This window comes from Hypanus sabinus, chromosome 20 (genome assembly GCF_030144855.1).
Source record: "Hypanus sabinus isolate sHypSab1 chromosome 20, sHypSab1.hap1, whole genome shotgun sequence".
NCBI classification, from domain to species: Eukaryota; Metazoa; Chordata; class Chondrichthyes; order Myliobatiformes; family Dasyatidae; genus Hypanus; species Hypanus sabinus.
In genome coordinates this window covers 53,239,139-53,259,070 of record NC_082725.1, presented here as the reverse complement: position 1 = coordinate 53,259,070, position 19,932 = coordinate 53,239,139, and the positions used below count along the sequence as shown (strand labels likewise).

The 19,932-nt window shown below is 42.5% G+C and overlaps 1 protein-coding gene across 2 annotated transcripts in view; it reads right to left on the bottom strand.

The window, feature by feature from the left end:
* Window positions 1-19,527, bottom strand: part of ripor2 (RHO family interacting cell polarization regulator 2) — a 215,778-nt gene extending 196,251 nt beyond the window's left edge. For both annotated transcript variants that reach the window (XM_059945523.1, XM_059945524.1), the window contains exon 1: window positions 19,449-19,527. In XM_059945523.1, coding sequence (XP_059801506.1) covers window positions 19,449-19,524 — 76 coding nt within the window. In that variant the 5' untranslated portion in view covers window positions 19,525-19,527. The remainder of the gene's footprint in view (window positions 1-19,448) is intronic.
* Between the last annotated feature and the right edge of the window lie 405 nt (window positions 19,528-19,932).

Here is a 19,932-nt window from a genome sequence, read left to right as displayed (position 1 = left end):
CGGATATGTCTCTCACATTCCATCATTCATCATTCCTACTGTATTTGATACAGTTAAAGACATCTTACAACACCCTGGAGATACATTTGATTCCACATCACACAGTATAACAGCAGAGTCAGAGACAGGTGGAGGTGACTGCCATCAAATACTAGCATTTGCAATTAACTGCTTGGGCTAGTTCTATATTTTTGTATTTCTCATTGAAAACATGGCTTCACTCCCTCTGCAACTGCGAGTGATTGTAGGAGCTGATGAGTGACACTTCAGTCCATTACAAAACAATCATTCTCTTCCTCTGTGAATCTAATTAGCAAATTGAAGAGATGCCTGACAATGTCACTTTGCTACATACAAAATAGAAGTTAGAATGCTGACAGTAAAATAAAAATCTTACTTGTACAACTTTTAATTGAAGGTGCTCTGTGATTCTGTTGATGCAAATTATAATAATTGCAACAGGTTTTGCACTTCAGACTTTTAATGTACCTTCTGTGATTTTGCTTAACCAGGTGCTCATCGTGTCCAAAAGCATGCATGTGTAAAGAACATCCAAAGAACACAGTCTTCACAAAAAGGTATTGGATACCTTCTTATGTACTCTTAATGAAGATGGATATAATCCAATTCTAGGAAGTCAATCACCCTTTGACTGTAATTGGACTAAGAATGCAAAAAGCATCTGAAATTGGGAAGAAACAATGATAAAAGATGGCAGGAGTTTTGTGATTGGTGGTGTAATGCCCTGGTTAGGAACTTTACTGCTAATGCTTTACAGTATTTCATTTAGTAGCTTTCTGCGGAAGCAGTGTGTCCTGCTAATCGTGTTTGGGTTTCACTTAAAGATAAGGGGCTGTGATGTTCAACTTAGGAATGTTGTGTCAGCCAATCAGGATGGTGAAATTGGGAGAAGGTTTTAGAGAAAGCTGGGCGGAGAGAGATTTGTGACAGATACTGGTGGGGTTCATGGTCTTTTAATGGGAGATGGGGAGAGGAGAAGGGCCCGGAGAGATGGCCGTAGGATTTGGTCCGAGGAGAAAACACGATTGCAAGGGGTGCTTCGTGGATCAAAGTTGAAATTGAATTTGGATGTGACTGAGTAGTTTGTAGATGTGTGGCTGACTCTGAGGAGGTAAGTATCAGACTACAGGAAGATATATGTAGATAGTCCGGTTAATGGCAAAAAGTTTAATTCAGAGAAGTGTGAAGTGATAAACATCAACACAAGGGAAAATATAATAAATGGAGAATATTGACCAAGTCATAAACACAAGTAAGTCTTCAGATGCTGGAAATCCAAATTGCTGGAGGAACAGTGGGAAGAATAGTCCATGTATTGGGCTGAGGCCCTTCTTCAGTAATTTGGAAGACTTTGGAATTAATTCCTCAAATCCATAAAAACAGCATGACATGTCAATAATATGGTTAAACAAGGATACGGGCTACTTAATAGCCAAAACATTGAAGACAACAACATGGAGATTATGCTAGAACTCAACTGTACAACACTCTAGTTCAGCCACAGTTCCTTGAGTACTGTATATATATATTACAGGTCACCACCTTCCTGGAATGATATGATTTCCCGGGAGAAAGTGCGGAGGAGATTTATGAAGACTGGAAAATTGTAGCTATGAGAAGTAACTGATTACACTGTTATTTTTTTTATTTTGGACAGAAGAGGTGGCGGGAGGTTTAAATGAGGTGTACAAATTATGAATGATTAGAAAGAGCCTGGTTTCCTTTGTAAAGAGGTCACAGGACAACTTTAAATAAACTAATAGAAAGAATAATGAATGAAGAGATGAAGAAATATTATTCATTCGGTATGATAGTCCTCTGGAAAACAATCACTGGAAGTGTGCAAGAGACAAAGATTCTAAACTCCAATAAACAATCTGCTGGAGGAACTCAACAGATCAAGCACCATCTGTGGGGGAAAGGAACTGATGACATGTCAGCTTGAACCCTGAAAAGCTGACAATTCCTCTCCTGCCATAGATGCTGCTTGTCCCACTGAGTTGCTCCTGCAGATTATTTGCTGTTGCTCCATATTCATGTAGCTGCAGACTCAAGTGTCTCATCTCCAAACTCCACCTGAGTGTGTACTTGCAGAACTATGTACTGATCTAGTGTCAGAAGGGGAGAGGGGGTATTATACTTATCAGCACAGATACAATGGACAGAAAATCCACATTCACTGTCATATATTTTTTAATAATTCCCTCATTCTCAACTGTTTGTTCTCATTTCAGATTCTGAGCAACACTTTCTTCATTTGTCTGATAACGCAGTCCCAAGTGTTATAGAAAGCTAGGTGACAATGTGGGGACGATGAGATTTTGTACAGAAAGCTGGTACACTCTGAAGTAAAATTATAAATCTGTGCATTATCCCACACACAGCAATTCAGGAACAGCTTCTTCCCATAGAACCACAGAACCATAGAACATTACAGCACAGAAACAGGCCTTTTGGCCCTTCTTGGCTGTGCCAAACCATCTTCTGCCTAGTCCCACTGACCTGCACCCGGGCCATATCCCTCTCATCCATATACCCGTCCAAGTTTTTCTTAATGTCAAGCATTCACCACTTCATCTGGCAGCTCATTCCACACTCCCACCACTCTCTGCGTGAAGAAGCCCCCCCCCAATGTTCCCTTTAAACTTTTCCCCCTTCACCCTTAACCCATGCCCTCTGGGTTTTTTTCTCCCCTAGCCTCAGTGGAAAAAGCCTGCTTGCATTCACTCTATCTATACCCATCATAATTTTATACACCTCTATCAAATCTCCCCTCATTCTCCTACGCTCCAGGGAATAAAGTCCTAACCTATTCAACCATTCCCTGTAACTCAGTTTCTCAAGTCCCAGTAACACCCTTGTAAACCTTCTCTGCACTCTTTCAACCTTATTAATATCCTTCCTGTAATTAGGTGACCAAAACTGCACACAATACTCCAAATTCAGGTCTCACCAATGTCTTATACAACCTCAGCATTATATTCCAACCCTTATACTCAATTCTTTGATTTATAAAGGCCAATGTACCAAAAGCTCTCTTTACGACCCTATCCACCTGTGACACCTCTTTTAGGGGATTATGTATCTGTATTCCCAGATCCCTTTGTTCTACTGCACTCCTCAGTGTCCTACCATTTACCTTGTATGTTCTACCTTGGTTTGACCTTCCGAAGTGCAATATCTCACACTTGTCTGTATTAAACTCCACCTGCCGATTTTCAGCCCATTCCTCCAACTGGTCCAAATCCCTCTGCAAGCTTTGAAAACCTTCCTCACTGTCCACTACACCCCCAGTCTTTGTATCATCAGCAAATTTGCTGATCCAATTTGCCACATTATCATCCAGTACACACATTATTATCTTCTGCCATTCAATTCCAAAATGGGCATTGAACCCATGAACACTACATTAGTATTTTTTTATTTCTGTTTTTGCACTATTTATTTAATTTAACTATTTAATATTCATATATACTTACTGTAATTCAGTATTTTTTCTCTATGTTTATCATCTGCTGCTACAAAGTTAACGAATTTCATAACATATGCCAGTGGTATTAAACCTAATTCTGAATTTTATGATTTTTATTTCGACTCTGCCCAGTCATTGGAAAGCGTCCAGTATTACTGCTGGTAAAGCTGCTGCCTCATCGCTTTAGCATCGTGGGTTCGATTCTCACATCAGTCACTGCCTGTGCGGAGTTTGCAGTTTTCCCTGGGTCTGCAAGCATTTCCTCTGGCTCATACAGTTTTCTCACAAGTCCCAAGGACAGGTGGATTGGTAAATTCATCATTACCTGTTGCAGTTCCACCATTGTGACTTGTTGATAAGTACCGTTCTAGTCCAAAATGGCAGGGCCCTGTGTAGTGGCAGGGCCATATTTCAGGTGCACCTGAACAAGACCTGTGCACTGAACAACGGAGGCACAATATACCACACGTGCTGGAACTTGGAGCAACAAACAACCTGTTGGATGAACTCAGAGGGTCAAGCAATATCTGCCGGAGGAAAGGACTTGTTGACTTTTTGGGTCAAAACCCTACATCAGATCTGAGAGTGGAATGGAGATGGCCAGCATGCAGAGGAGAAGAGGAATGGCAAGAAAGGATCCTGAGCTGATTGGTGGACTGAGGATGGATGTAAGATGACAGACAGGTAGTGCCATTTGTGGGGGGCGGGGTTAGCAGGGACAGACTTGAAAAGATGTGGCAGGTGAATGACAGATGGAAACAGATGAAAAGAGAGAGACGAAAAAGCAAAAAATGACAGATGGAGCAATGTTGGAGGGTGGGGTGTGTGAAGATAACAGACAGCTGCTGGAGGAAGATACGTAGAAACACAAAGGGCTACAAGAGCTGAATTTGGGTGAGTAAAGGAGATAAGAGTGAAAGCCATCAGAGGAAATGGAACAGTTGGAATCCCATGGGGTAAATAGGGGGATGGTGGGTACCTGTGTGAAGTATGTGGATGAAGCCAGAAGGGAGAAGGGGACAGAGATGGATAAAGGGGTCTGGAGGAGGGTAAGAAGGGGGACAAAAATGCAATGACTGGAGGATTAGAAGGAGGGGATGTAAGAGGGGACAGAGGGGAAGAAAAGAGAGGCATTGATCATATGAATAGTCGGAGGCCTTTTCCCAGGGCTGAAATGGCTGCCACAAGAGGGCACAGGCTTGAGGTCCTTGGGAGTAGGTATAGAGGAGATGTCAGGGGTAAGTTTTTTACTCAGAGAGTGGTGAATGCGTGGAATGGGCTGTCGGCAATGGTGGTGGAGGCGGATATGATAGGGTCTTTTAAGAGACTTTTAGATAGGTACATGGAGCTTAGAAAAATAGAGGGCTATGGGTAAGCTTGTAACTTCTAAGGTAGGGACATGTTCAGCACAACTTTGAGGGCCAAAGGGCCTGTATTGTGCTGTAAGTTTTCTATGTTTCTATGCTTAAAACAAAAAGGGAGAGGAGGTTTACTGGTTTACTTTAAAATGGGGGGGGGACACGGTTATTCATGCCATTGGGTTGAAACTACTGAGGCAGAATCTACCTTGTTGCTCCTGCAGTTTGTGTTGGGCTTCATTCTGGCAGTCAAGGGGAAAGAGATAGACAGGTCAGTGTTTGAATGGGAAGGGGAATTGAAATGGTCTGCAACTGGGAGCTTGGGATGTCTATTGCGGAATGAACGAATGTGTTCGGTGAAATGGTTGCCAAGTCTGTGTTTAGTCACATTGATGCAGGGGAGACCACATCAGAAGCATTAAGTGTAGTAAATAAGGTTAGAGGACCTTTGCCTTACCTGGAAGGATTGTTTAGGTCCTTGATTAGTGACAATGAAGGAGGTTCAAAAACAAGTGTTACATCTTCTGCAAGGACAGGGGGAGTGCCAAGGATGAGGGATGAACGGACCAGCAATCATGGCGGGATAGATCCGTCAGGCAGTGTTGATGGTGGGATCACATTGCAGCTGGTTGCAGATGGAGGGTGTGGAGACTCAGAGGATGAAAAGTAAGGCTAGGGGAAGTCTATTTCTGTTCTGACTGGGAGGAGAGCCAAAATACGAGAAACAGAGGAGATGTGAGATGGGCTCCATCAATCACAGCAGAGAGGAAGCCACAAACTTCCTCAAATAAGAGGACAGTTCAGATTTCCTGGAACAGAAAGTTTCACTTTTAATGCAGATGTAGCAGAGATGAGAAGCTTGGAGAAAGGAATGACTGCTGACACAATGGGAAGAGAAGCAGTCTAAATAGCTGTGAGAGTCAGTGGATTAGAAGCAAATGTCAATGTATACTTTGTGTCCTGAGATAGAGACAGTGAGATGTAAGAGAAATGTCTGTCCAAAATGACCTATGAAAGTGAGAGACATTTTGAAAAATGTAATTGAAAGCACCTACTCCATTTTGTTCCAAGGCTGGTGGTCTATGTACAAAGACAAAAATGTAGTGCTCTCACTTCTCAAGTTGCATAATCAGATCCTTGGCTGTTTTGTTCAGTGATGTGACTCAGTATTCAGCATTTGTCAATAAATATATATGAAACACTTTGTGTGAATTTTGACCCTGCTTTCCATGAGCAATATGTTAATAACAGGAGAATGCCTCACGTGGATAGCATGACTAAAAGGTATTTTCTGTTGTAAAGTGCCACTGGGCTCTATTTTCAGACATTACCCATTGCCTTTGCATAAGAATATCGCCTTAGACTATCAGACAGAATTTGGCGTTGTGCCACATAAGAATCGTTCATCGTAGATATGGGGTCCCTTTTTGCTCACCTCATCTATCTTGACCACAATGCTTAAACGTGCTGATCACAATTGCCAACAGTAGTCCTTGTTTTCATATCCAAATGCACTTTAAATGATATAAACTGTCCTCTGGCCAAAGGGAATACATGCCTGGAGGCAGAAGAAAAGGGTAAGGTTCTAAATGAATACCAAGTTTTTACCAAGGAGAAGGACAAGATGATGATGCGAACAGGAAGGAATATATTGATGTACTGGGGCACATTGAAATTAAGGAGGAGGTGTTGGTCCTCTTGAAGAATGTTAAGGTTAATAAGTCCTCAGGATACATAAGGAAGCAAAGTAAGAGTTTGTCAGGATCTTGGCCAAGATCTTTGTATTCTCTTATCCAAAGGCTAAGTTTCCCACAGCCAAAACCTTCCACAGCAACCAATGTAACCACAGGTCAATGAATATTCTGAAAGACCTTCTTGTCTGAGAAATTCATCTTTCATTTGCAGATAATTATTCTGTGAAGCCACACTCTACTGGTCATTCCAAAAGAGAAATTGTAACTATTTATCTACCTTTTGCCAAGCATAGTGTCCCAGTGTGTTTCACAGGAGAGTGGTGGAGAAACCATCAGGTTCTTGACCAAAGGGGTAACTTCAAAAAAACACACCTGCCTCATCATTGAAATGTCCCCACAACCAATGGACTCACATCAATGTCTCTTCATCTCATGCTCGCAATATTTATTGCTTATATGTTTATTATTATTATTTCTCCTTTTGTATTTCCAGTTTGTTGCCCAGTCCTCATATTCAGCAACCTAATTTTCAAAGTTCAAAGGGAATTTATTATCAAAGTACATATATGTCATCTTATACAATCATGAGATTCATTTTCTTGCAGGCACACACAGTAAATCCAAGAAACACAATAGAATCCATGAAAGAGCACATCCAACGGGATGGGAAAACAGCCAGTCAGCAAAAGGTAACAAACTATGCAAAGACAAAAAGAAAAAAAAAGTAGCAATAAATATTGAGAACATGACATGAAGAGGTCTTGAGAGTGAGTCCATAGGTTGTGAGAACAGTTCACCCTAATTCAAGACCCTGGTGGTTGAGGTGTAATAACTGCTCCTGAACCTGGTGATATAGATCCTGAGACTCCTGTATTGTCTTCCAGATGGCAGCACCAAAAGGAAAGCATGGTTTGGGTGGTGAGTGTCCTTGATGATGGATGCTGCTTTCCTGCAAAGGTAGATAAGTCACCTGAAGAAAATGGACTACACCCCAGGGTTCTGAAAGAGGTATCTGAAGTAATTGTGGAGGCATCAGTAGTGATCTTTCAAAATTCACTAGATTCTGGAATGGTTCTAGAGGACTGGAAAATTGCAAATGTCACTCCACACTTTGAGAAGAGAGGGAGGCAGAAGAAAGGAAGATTATAAACCAGTTAGTCTGACTTCAGTGATTGGGAAGCTGTTGGAGTCCATTATTCATGATGAGTTTTTGGAATATGTAGAAGCAGGTGATAAAATGGGCATAAGTCAGCATGGTTTCCTTAAGGGGAAATCTTACCTGACAAATCCGTTGAAATTTTTTGAGGAGATAACAGGGAAGGTAGACAAAGGAGAGTCAGTGGCTGTTGTTTACTTGGATGTTCAGAAGGCCTTTAACAAGATGCATGAGACTGCTTAACAAGGTAGAAGCTCATGTTATTCATCATCATCATCAGGTGCCGTGCCCAGTCTGAGCTTTGACTGCCACGGCCCACACACTCCTGTTTCGGGTCAAGTGGATCAATTCATTGGTATTCATTTCCAGTTCTCTGGCTGCTGTCTCCATCATCATTTGTCTTTGCCTTCCTCTTGCTTTCTTCCCTTTAATCTTTCCCATAATCACCATGCATTCTAACTCCTCTTTCCTAATCACGTGTCCAATGAAGTTACGTTTCCTTTTCATGATCTCATACATTATTTTTCTTTTTGTGCTTGCTCTGTTTATGACATCCTTGTATTAGAGGAAAGATACTACCATGGATAGAAGTTTTGCTGGCTGGCAGGAGGCAAAGAGTGGGAATAAAGGGGGCATATTTTGGTTGGCTACCAATGACTAGTGGTGTTCTGCAGGTGTCGGTGTTAGGACAACTTCTTTTCATGTTGTATGTCAGTGATTTTGATGATGAAATTGATGGCTTTCTGGCCAAGTTTGCAGACAATATGAAGATTGGTGTGAGAGCAAGTAGTGTTGAGGAAGCAGAGGGTCTGCAGAAGGATTTAGACAGATTGGGAGAATGGGAAGAGTGACAGTAGATGAAATATAGCTTAGGAAAGTGTACGGTCATGCACTTTGGTGGAAGGAATAAAGGCACAGACTATTTTCTAAATGGGTAGAAAATTTAAAAACCTGAGGTGCAAATGAACTTGAGAGTCTGGTGCAGGATTCACTAACGGTGAACTTACAGGTTGGGGAAGATAAATACAACGTGAGCATTAATTTCAAGAGGATGAAATGTTTTATAAGGCTTTGGTCAGATTATTGTGAGCAGTTTTTGGCCTCTTATCTAAGAAAAGATGTGCTGGCATTGGAGAGGGTCCAGAAGAATGATTCCAAGAATTAAAGTGTTTATATATGAGGAGCATTTGATGGCTCTGGGCATGTACTCACTGGAGTTTAGAAGATGAGGAGAGATCTCATTGAAACCTATCAAATATTGGAAGTTCTGGGTAAAGTGGATGGAGGGAGGATGTTTCTTATAGTCAATGGGTCTAGGCCCAAAGAGGCAACCTCAGAACAGGGGGACATCCATTTAGAACAGAGATGATGAAAAATTTCTTTAGCCAGAGGGTGGTGAATCTGTGGAATTTATTAGCACAGGTGGCTGTGGAGGCCAAGTCATTGTGTATATTTAAAGTTGATAGGTTCTTGATGAATCAGAGCATCAATGGTTACAGAGAAAAGGCAGGGGAATGGAGTTGAGAGAGATAATAGATCAGCCATGATGGACTGGTAGACCAGACTCAATGGGCTGAATGACCTAAATCTGTTCTAAAGGCTTATAGTCTAATTGCTTCCCAAATCTTGATGATGTGCACAATCCCTGAATGTCCACATCTGCTTTGACTGATGCCTTCTACTGAAGGAGATGGACTTCATGACTGAAGCACCCTGGGTGCCCATGACCTGCATCTGCTGAGACTGTGGTGACCTGAAGGATGTTGGGAGCCACAGAAAGATCCCATAGGAGATAAGTGTGAGGTGTAGACCAGGTCAAGTGTTGTCTGACCCGATATTAACTATCAGCATACATTACAGCCCCACTCATATGATTTTATTTCTGTCATCTTCTGAGAAACATTTTAACAAAACCCTTAGTTTATATTATGTTTAAAATGCTCACTATTGTTCATTCTATTGTGAGCCAACTTGTGCTCATATAGGATACGACCATCCAGGCCATGCCATCTTCTTGCAGCTTGCACATCCAGGGGTACAGAAGCATGACATCTCATATCACCTGGTTTAGGAATAGCTACGTCCCTCAGCCATTCAGCCCTTGAACTGAACGGCACAGCCCAAATCACTTCCTCAGTTTTACAACACTTTGATCTCTTTGCACGACAGTGGATTTACTTTGTGTCTTAATTGTGTTTTTGTAGAAGTTTAGAAGCACAGGAATGGGACAATTGTCCCACAATGTCGTGCTGAACCAGCTAAAAAGCAAGCCAAAGACACCCAAACACTAATCCCACCTACCTACACTGTGTCCCTATCCCTCCATCTTCCTCACATCCATGTGCCTATCCCTCCATCTTCCTCACATCCATGTGCCTATCCCTCCATCTTCCTCACATCCATGTCCCTATCCCTCCATCTTCCTCACATCCATGTGCCTATCCCTCCATCTTCCTCACATCCATGTGCCTATCCCTCCATCTTCCTCACATCCATGTGCCTGTCCTTCCATCTTCCTCACATCCATGTCCCTATCCCTCCATCTTCCTCACATCCATGTGCCTGTCCTTCCATCTTCCTCACATCCATGTCCCTATCCCTCCATCTTCCTCACATCCATGTGCCTGTCCAAACGTCTTTTAAAAGCCTCTAACGTATTTCTCTCTACCACCATACAAGGCATCCACCTCTCTAAGCAAAAAACTTATCCCTCAGATCCCCCTTGAACCTACTACCTCCCACCTTCAAAGCATCCCCTCTGGTATTAGATATATTTACCCTGGGAAAAAGATGCTCCCTGTCTACTCTATCATTGCCTCTTATAATCATATAAATCTCTGTGAGATCGCCCCTCAGCCTCTGCTGCTCCAAAGAAAACAACCCATGTTTCTCCAGCCTCTCATGATAGCATATGCCCTCTAAACCGGGCAGCATCCTGATGAATCTCCCCTGCACCCTCTCCAAACCCTCAACATCCTTCCTATAGTGGGGTGACCAGAACTATACGCAATACTCAAGATGTGGCCAAACCAAACTTCTATGAAGTTGCAACATAACCTCCTGACTTTTGAATTCAATACCTCGACTAATAAAAGCAAGCATTCCACAAACCCTCTTAACCACCTCATCAACTTTCTAGGAGCTCTGAACTTGGATCCCAAGATCTCTCTGCTTAGTTACACTGTTAAGGATCTTGCCTTTACTGTGTACTGTCTCCTTGCATTTGCCCTACTGAGGTGCAGCACCTCATATTTATCTGGGTTAAACTCCATCTGCCATTTCTCAGCCCATATCTGTAACTGATCTATGTTGTGCTGAATTCTTTGTCACTATCCACAACTCCATCAATTCTGGTATCATCTGCAAATTTACTAACCCACCCACACATTTTCATCCAGGTCATTTACATACATCACAAACAACAGAGACCCAACACAAATCTCTGTGGAACTCCACTAATTACTGACCTCAGTGCCTTCCACAACTACCCTCTGTTTTCTATGAGCAAGCTAGTTCTGAATACAAACAGTCAATTCACCTAGGATCCCATGCAACTTAATCTTCTGCATTATCCTCCCTTGAGGGATTTTATCAAATGTCTTACTAAAATCCAGGTAGACAACCTTTTTCGACACCTTGTCAAAAAATTCTCGTTGGTAAGGCATGACCTGCCATGCACAAAGCCATGCTGGCACTGCTTAATGAGGCCATAGTTTTCCAAATCCTATCCCTAAGAATTTTCTCCAGCAACTTCCCTCCAACTGATATGAGACTTACTAGTCTATCGTTCCCAGGATTTTCCCTTGTTCCATTTTTACATCATTAGCCACTCGCCAGTCCTCTGGGACCTCACCTGTGGATAGAGAGGACACTAAGATACTGGTTAAAGGCCCTACAATCTCACCTCTTGCTTCCTTCAATAACCTGGGGTAAATACATTCTGGCCCTAGGGACTTATCCATCTTAATACTCCATAGGAAGCCCAACACTTCCTCCTCCTTGACCTCTAAATGCTCAAACGTATTTACTCACTAAGCACCTCACTCATATTCTCTGCATCCAAGCAAATGTTACTCCCTTTATCCGTTATCCTTTTAGTCTTGATATATGTATAGAATGTCTTGGGATTCATATTAATCCTATTTGCCAAGGATGTTTCATGGACCCTGCTGGCTTTTCTAATTACCTTATTTGGTTCTTTTCTGGCTTCTTTATGCTTCTCATGTGCTTTGTTTGATCTGGAGTTCCAAAGCTTTACTTATTTTTCCTTTTTCTTTTTGAGTAAATTCATCACCTCTCTGGACATCCAAAGTTCTCTTATCTTTCCATCCCTGCCCTTCCTTCTAACAAGAACATACCTTTTTAGTTATAATGGGTGCCTTCAATCTACATATAAGTTGGGTGAACCAAATTGGTAAGGGTGCTGAGGAAGAGGATTTCTTGGAATGTATGCGGGATGGTTTTCTGAACCAACATGTTGAGGAACCAACTAAGGGTTAGTTAGCAATCTTGTCATGTGAAGACCCTTGGGTAAGAGTGGAATTCTTACGGTGGAATTCTTCATTAAGATGGAGAGTGACTTAGTTAATTCAGAAACAAAGGTTCTGAACTTAAAGAAGGGTAACTTTGAAGGTATGAGATGTGAATTAGCTAAGATAGACTGGCAAATGATACTTAAAGGGTTGACGGTGATATGCAATGGCAAGCATTTAAAGATCGCATGGATGAACTACAACAATTGTTCATCCTAATTTGGCAAAAGAATAAACCAGGGAAGGTAGTGCACCCGTGGCTGACAAGGGAAATTAGAGATAATATCAAGTCCAAAGAAGAAACATATAAATTAGCAAAAAGAAGCGGCACACCTGAGGACTGGGAGAAATTCAGAGACCAGCAGAGGAGGACAAAGGGCTTAATTAGGAAAGGGAAAAAAGATTATGAGAAAAAGCTGGCAGGGAACATAAAAACTGACTGTAAAAGCTTTTATAGATATGTGAAAAGAAAAAGAAAAATTGGACATGGCAGTCCAATTGAATAACTACTTTGGTTCTGTCTTCACTAAGGAGGACATAAATAATCTTCTGGAAATAGTAAGGGACCGAGGGTCCAGTGAGATGGAGGAACTGTGGGAAATACATGTTAGTAGGGAAGTGGTGTTAGGTAAATTGAAGGGATTAAAGGCAGATAAATCCCCAGGGCCAGATGGTCTGCATCCCAGAGTACTTAAGGAAGTAGCCCAAGAAATAGTGGATGCATTAGTGATAATTTTTCAAGACTCCTTAGGTTCTAGATTAGTTCCTGAGGATTGGAGGGTGGCTAATGTAACCCCACTTTTTAAAAAAGGAGGGAGAGAGAAACCGGGGAATGATAGACCAGTTAGGCTGACATCGGTGGTGGGAAAAATGCTAGATGTGATAACAGCACATTTGGAAAGAGGTGAAATCATCGGACAAAGTCAGCATGGACTTGTGAAAGGAAAATCATTTCTGACGAATCTTATAGAATTTTTTGAAGATGTAACTAGTAGAGTGGATAGGGGAGAGCCAGTGGATGTGGTATATTTAGATTTTCAAAAGGCTTTTGACAAGGTCCCACACAGGAGATTAGTGTGCAAACTTAAAGCACATGGTATTGGGGGTGTGGTATTGATGTGGATAGAGAATTGGTTGGCAGACAGGAAGCAAAGAGTGGGAGTAAACGGGACCTTTTCAGAATGGCAGGCAGTGACTAGTGGGGTACCGCAAGGCTCAGTGCTGGGACCCCAGTTGTTTACAATATATATTAATGATTTAGACGAGGGAATTAAATGCAGCATCTCTAAGTTTGCGGATGACACGAAGCTGGGCGGCGGTGTTAGCTGTGAGGAGGATGATAAGAGGATGCAAGGTGACTTGGATAGGTTAGGTGAGTGGGCAAATTCATGGCAGATGCAATTTAATGTGGATAAACGTGAGGTTATCCACTTTGGTTGCAAGAACAGGAAAACAGGTTATTATCTGAATGGTGGCCGATTAGGAAAAGGGGAGGTGCAACGAGACCTGGGTGTCATTGTACACCAGTCATTGAAGGCAGGGATGCAGGTACAGCAGGCAGTGAAAAAGGCAAATGGTATGTTGGCATTCATAGCAAGAGGATTCGAGTACAGGAGCAGGGAGGTTCTACTGCAGTTGTACAAGGCCTTGGTGAGACCGCACCTAGAGTATTGTGTGCAGTTTTGGTCCCCCAGTCTGAGGAAAGACATTCTTGCCATAGAGGGAGTACAGAGAAGGTTCACCAGATTGACTCCTGGGATGGCAGGACTTTCATATGAAGAAAGACTGGATTGACTAGGCTTATATTCACTGGAATTTAGAAGATTGAGGGGGGATCTTATTGAAATATATAAAATTTTAAAGGGATTGGACAGGCTAGATGCAGGAAGATTGTTTCCGATGTTGGGGAAATCCAGAACGAGGGGTTACAGTTTAAGGATAAAGGAGAAGCCTTTTAGGACCGAGATGAGGAAAAACTTCTTCACACAGAGAGTGGTGAATCTGTGGAATTCTCTGCCACAGGAAACAGTTGAGGCCGGTTCATTGGCTATACTTAAGAGCAAGTTAGATATGGCCCTTGTGGCTAAAAGGATCGGGGGTATGGAGAGAAAGCAGGTACAGGGTTTTGAGTTGGATGATCAGCCATGATCATACTGAATGGTGGTGCAGGCTCAAAGGGCCAAATGGCCTACTCCTGCACATATTTTCTATATTTCTATGTTTCTTTCCTGTACTCTGTGCAATTGACCTTTAAACAACCTCCACATGTCTGATGTGGACTTGCCAGAGAAAAGGAGTTCCCAATTAATGCTTTTTAGTTCCTGCCTAATGCCCTCATAATTTGACCTACCCCAATTTAGAACTCTCCCGCAAGGACCATACCTATCCTTATCTATAGCTATTCTGAAGGTTAAGGAGTTGTGGTCACTGTTCCCTAACTGCTCACCTGGTCAGTCACCTGGTCCAGTACGCCCCTCCTCTCACTGGACCATCCACATATTGATTTTATTTCCTGGATACACTTACCAATTTCAGCCCCATCTAAACCCCTTACACTAAGAAGGTCCTAAGTCATATTAGGGAAGTTGAAATCCCCCATGACAACAACCCTATTAGTTTTACAAATTTCCACAACTTTATTCCACAATCTGTTCCTCAATATCCCGATGGCTATTAAGGGCTCTGTAGTACAATCCCATCAGTGTGATAGTGCCCTTCCTATTCCTGAGTTCCTCCCAAATGGACTCAGTCTGACCCCTCCGTTATCTCTGTGCAGTGCAGCTGTGATATTGTCCCTGAATAGTAGTGAGTGCTCTCTTTTCCCTCCTCTTATATCTTTTCTAAAACTTATATATGATATAGGAGTAGAATTAGGCCATTTGGCCCATCAAGTCTGCTCCGCCATTTCATCATGCCTGATCCAATTTTCCTCTCAGCCCCAATCTTCTGCTTTCTCCTCATATCCCTTAATGCCCTGATCAATCAGTTTTACTCTGTGCCCTGTGAAATAAGCTCCAAAAGAACTCACAGCAAAACCACAGCTTGCGTCCAGGTTTTGGATCTGCTCAGTGACACGTCTTTGGAAGTGTTGGGAAGAAGGAGGAAGAATTCTTCATTTGCATTGAAAGCTTAAAAGAGGATTATTTGCTAAAAGGATTATTTGCTGACGTTGTTGGCCATTAAGTCCATGATGAAAATAAAACACGCATTTGTAAACTAATCCAACCCTAACCTGTTATTCCCCCACATTCCCATCAACAACCCCCAGATTCTATCCCTCACCTACACACTAGCGACGTTAGAACCAGTTATCCTACAATCCCACACGTGTTTGTGGTGTGGGAGGAAAGGAATGCTCGTAGAGGAAACCCACTAAGTCAGAGGGAGAACATTCAATCTTCACACAAAGAGCACTAGGGGTTAGGATTGAACTCTGGTCACTAGAGTTGAAGGCCACAGGTTTTTGCTAACTGCACCACTGTATGATGCCATAAGGCAAATGAAATAAATGTAATCCGAACATTTAAAATGGAACCTGATAAATACTTATAGAAGAAAGACGAAGAAGTCTTAAAATGCTGGAAATCCAAAGCAGAGCACACAAAATGCTGCAGGAACTCAGTGGGCAGGTGTGTGGGCTTAAGGGGAATGAGGCTAGCTGGCAGGTGATAGGTGAAGCCAGTTGGGTCAGAAAGATCAAGAGCTAGAGAGGAAAGAATCTGATAGGAGAGGAGAGTGGAAGAAAGGGAAGGAGGAGGGGATCCCGGAGGAAGGCATAATCGGCAGGCAAGAAGAAGTAAAAGTTCAGAATGGGGAGAATTTGTTTACCCGAGGAAGAAATGGATATACATTCCATCAGTCTGGAGGGTACAGTACCCAGACAAAATAGAAGGTGTTGCTCTCCATAGAAGAAAGTCATTACAGAGAAAGAGCAAGGAAGTGGGATTAGATCAGGTAGGTTCTTGATGGAGAGCAAGTACTAATGCAGATAGAATTGTTTGCATGAAATAAAGGACAATTTGTTTTTTAATCTTGGGATGTCCCAAACCACATCACAACCAGCACAATGAGTAAGTGCATTGGAAAATTGCAGCCTTGGTTCCAAGTGCAAGCTCCCACAGATATCAATGTGATTGTATCTGTTGATCAATCAATTCTGCTGATGCTTATTGAGAAAAAAAGCTTTGGTGAGGTCATTGAAAGAGGCATAGGAATGAAGTTCTCAAACTAGCACTTGTTATTTTTTTAACCCCTACCCACCCTTGCATTACTAGCACAGCAAAATTGTTGCTGTGTATCCATTGCCTCCTAAATGATCTTGAGAGAAGGAACTAGCCCTTTTAAACAAAAGTTAAAACAAATATGTAATTTTATATATCACAGTCCATAAACTCAGAACATTCCAACACTTTTCTGCCAGTTAGTTAGTTTTGAAGTTCAAAAACCTGGTACATTAATCACTATTCCTGCCCCTCTCTCAGCCAAGTTTCAGTAATGGCTGCAACATCATAGTTCCTTGTACTGATCCATAATATTCTTATCCATAATACTCCTAGCATTAAAAAACACACACTTCAAACTACACAACCCATTGTACTTGTTATTTTGATTTTGCCTTTCAATACTGTAATTTCCATTTCCTTTATGTTTATGGGTAATGAACTTATGTTTTATCCTATGTACCTGCAAATAAGTTCTTCATTGCACCTGCATATTTATCTACTTTCCATTGTACAATAACTCATCCTTAGCTTTGACTAGTCACTCCTAATCTTACTGTTGTACATTGGCTCTCAGTTTCCCTGTACCTTACATTTTAAATTACTACGTTTGAACATGGTGGAAGTTTCAGAACCTGTCACAGATCAATGTCCAGAAGTCACATTCCTGCCACTGCCCAGCTGCTGCAGCACGTTTACAGGGTCATGGCTGGTGTGGGTGGTGCTGTTGCTGCCTCGCAGCCCTGCTGGACTGGGTTGGGTTGGCCTCCGTTAGCTTGTACATTCGCCCATGGCGGCATGGGATTTCAACAGGTGCTCCGGTTTTCTCCCACATCCCTAAAAGGCATGCTAGTTATTCGAATAACTGACTGTTGTAATTTTCCCCTTTTGTAATGGTTGGTCGGAGAATTGGGTGGGGTGAGGAGTGGTGGGGGAATTGATGGGGATAGATCACAGAGAAAATAAGGAGAGCAATGATAGGAATAGTCTGAGAGCTGGTATTAAAAATAGTAATATCTGGGAGAATTTCCTAGCAACACACTCAAAATGCTGGAGGAACTCAGAAGGCCAGGCAGCATCTAGGAAAAGAGTACAGTCGATGCTTTGGGCCAAGACCCTTCAGCTGGACTGGAGAAAAAAGCTGAGGAGTAGATTTAAAAGTTAGGGGGAGGGGAGCGAGAAGCACAAGGAGATAGATGAAACCTGATGGGGGAGGGATGAAATAAAGAGCTGGGAAGTTGACTGTTGAAAGAGGCAGAAGGCCATTGAAGAAAGAAAAGGGAGAGGAGCACCAGAACGAGGAAACGGGTGAGAGAAGGAAAAGATATGGGAAATGGTGAAGTGGAGGGGGGCATTACTGTAAGTTTGGGAAACCGATGTTCATGCCATCAGGTTGGAGGCTACCCAGACAGAATATACACCTAAGTGTATATTCCAACCTAAATGTGGCCTCATCATGACAGGAGAGGAGGCCATGGATGGACATATCGGAATGGAATGGGAAGTGGAATTAAAATGGGTAGCCACTGGGAGATCCCACTTGTACTGGTGGATGGAACGTAGGTGGTTGGCAAAGCGGTTTCCCAATCTACGTCAGGTCTCATCGATGTACAGGAGACCACACCGGGAACACTGAACACAGTAAATGGCTTCCAGGTGAAGTGTCGCCTCACCTGGAAGAACAGTTTAGGGCCCTGAATGGTAATGAGGGAGGAGGTGTAGGGGTAATTGTAGCACTTGTTCCACTTGCAACGATAAGTGCTAGGAGGGAGATCAGTGGCAAGGGACAAATGGACAAGGGAGTCGCGTAGGGAGCGATCCCTGCAGAAAGCAGGAAGTGAGATGGAGGGAAAGATGTGCTTGGTGGTGGGATCCCGTTGGAGGTGGCGGAATTTTAGGAGAATAATGTGATGGACGCGGAGGCTGCTGGGGTGGTAGGTGAGGACAAGAGGAAGGCTGGTAGGGTGGTAGGAGAATGGGGTAAGAGTAGACGTGTTTCACTGTCCTACTCCCATAACACTACACATTCCTTTTCTTACGTTTTTGTCTTCTGTCATCTTTCAAGAAATACTTCAACAAAACTATTTGCTTATTTTATCTTAATAAAATACAGAATTGAACTCCCAGTCTCCCTCCTTATAAGCTTGCACCTTATTGTTCATCTGCACTGCACTTTCTGTCCTTGATCCAGTTTATTCTGCATTGTGATTTTGGCTACTTTGTTCTACCTGTCTGCACTGTGTAATGATCAGGTCTGTATGAACAGTATGCAAGGCGAGCTCTTCAATAAATCTCAGCACCAGGGATAATAATAAACCAATTCCAAAGCCAAATCCAACATCGTGCATTCCATTGTGAGCGAATAGGTGCCACAGTAGCTTAGTGGTTAGCGTGATGCTATTACAGCTCAGGGTGTCCTGGAGTTTGGAGTTCAGTTCCAGTGCTGTTCTGTGAGGAGTGTCTGTACATCCTCCCCGTGGAATGCATGGGTTTTCTCCAGGTGCTCCGGTTTCCTCCCATTGCTCAAAGCCGTACCGGGTAGGTTAATGGGTCATTGTAAATTGTCCCGTGGTTAGGTGAGGGTTAATTGGGTTTGTTGGGGGTTGTTGGGGTGACATGACTTAAATGGCTGACTCCACACTGTATCGCCAAATAAAAAATATATATCGTTTCACACTTGTCATCCTTAATCGCACTGTTTGATTTAAGAGGATGGTACATGGATGGTAGGGGTATTGAGGGCTATGGTCCTGGTGTAGGTCAGAGGGAGTGGGCAGTTTAAATGGATCAGCATGGACTAGATAGGCTGAAGGGCCTGTTCTATGTACTTTTCTATGACTCTATGACTCTACATTGACTCACAAACCGAGCGGCTTCTTCCTATGTCACAAGAAAACATGAAATCAAGTAGCAGCATCTTGAGTGAAAATCCAAAACATCTGCAATTGTTTTGCTCTCATCCTCAACATTTCCTCAAAATATCTGGTGTACTCACTGTTGAAGTGTCGCCTATTAGTTCTGCCTCTCCAGGGCCTTTGACCAATCCGCTGTAAACGGTGAGACACATCCATGCTCTTAGGAGTTAATAAACATCATGGTGTAGGGTAGATGGTAATCAATCGATCCAGGAACATCGTGTGCTTTACCACATCTGAGGTAGATGTTCTTGATTCTATTAAAATCCACTAAAAATCGAGTATAAGTTTGTACTTGTGAAGGACCTGCATGTGTTTTGCAGCAACAACGCTAAATATTCATTTTTTCCTGTCTCACTCTTATCTCAATGTTTTATGCATGAGGCCAGGACGTAATTTCTTCCATCGTCTCTCCACAATTAACCTGCTGCCTGCTACCTCTTGCTACGGCTGTGTTGCACAGTGTAATGTGATCTAAACTACATGTAGCGAGCGCACAAAAACTACAGCACAATGCCGCCTTTCATCCTTCCGTCTGGCTGCACTTGCAAAGTTACCTGTACA